General features: G+C 50.6%; 1 protein-coding gene across 1 annotated transcript in view; it reads left to right on the forward strand.

The window, feature by feature from the left end:
• Nucleotides 1–888, forward strand: part of VOLCADRAFT_83928 (uncharacterized protein) — a 5906-nt gene that overhangs the window by 3257 nt on the left and 1761 nt on the right. Inside the window, exon 6 of the mRNA XM_002957001.1 lies at nucleotides 322–434. Within this exon, the coding sequence (XP_002957047.1) occupies nucleotides 322–434 (113 nt within the window). The remainder of the gene's footprint in view (nucleotides 1–321; nucleotides 435–888) is intronic.

An 888-nucleotide genomic window follows, 5' to 3' on the forward strand; every position in this document is an offset into this window, starting at 1 on the left:
GTGTGTGTGTGTGGGGGGGGGGGGGGCTGTGGGGGGTTGGCTGTTGCGATGTGCGTAGTTCATCTTGGAGTACTTGGTCCGTCGTCGTGTTGGCAACTAACAACTAACAACTAACTGTCCATCCCCCTAACGAAGCGACTCCGGTCCGCATCCGTGCTCGTTGCAGCTATTTCCCTTGCAAGGCCTTTCACCCACCTGAACCCGAACCCGCCTCGTTGACAGTCGTTTTCCGTGGCTTGGCTGGTAATATCTATGAATATATACATATTATTTGCATATATAATATGTTATATATTATTATATTAATTATTATATCATTAGTATATTATTAATTATATATTATGTAGTGTGTATGACTTAGATTACACTGTGGGCCGCGAGAGCCGGGGGCCGAAGCCGAAACACAGCGCAAGGGTCGGGAGCACACAGCACAAGTCGGTTAGTCTTGTGTGCTCCCGACCCCGACTCAGACTGCCAACACTCTACGCAGCCACTCCGCAGCCCCTCCATCCGGGGATGGCGCTGCATTGAATACACCACGAAGGGCTCTCAGGTCCCGCTAGAGCGAGTCCACAAGTCTCAGCTAGGGCAAAGTCAAAGGCTCTCTGAAACAACCCCCCAAAACACCACCAACGAAAACGGGATTCGAAGGGAAAACAAACAAACAAACAAAAATTCGGTTAGGGCAGTCCCGGCAGGGGAGGGCTCCTGATATACCTAACAGGCCAACAAAAAACCTCCAAGAGAGAAAGGCTAAGAGAGCTCGACACCACAAGACGTCTTGCAACCACCTTAAAACAACTGACCTCCACCACCTGTCCCTTCCTGGGCTGGTCCAGGGGAGAAGTAGCCTTATAAAGAAAAGGGATCCCGCACGAGCCTGATCAC

This window comes from Volvox carteri (genome assembly GCF_000143455.1).
Source record: "Volvox carteri f. nagariensis unplaced genomic scaffold VOLCAscaffold_68, whole genome shotgun sequence".
Classification (NCBI taxonomy): Eukaryota; Viridiplantae; Chlorophyta; class Chlorophyceae; order Chlamydomonadales; family Volvocaceae; genus Volvox; species Volvox carteri.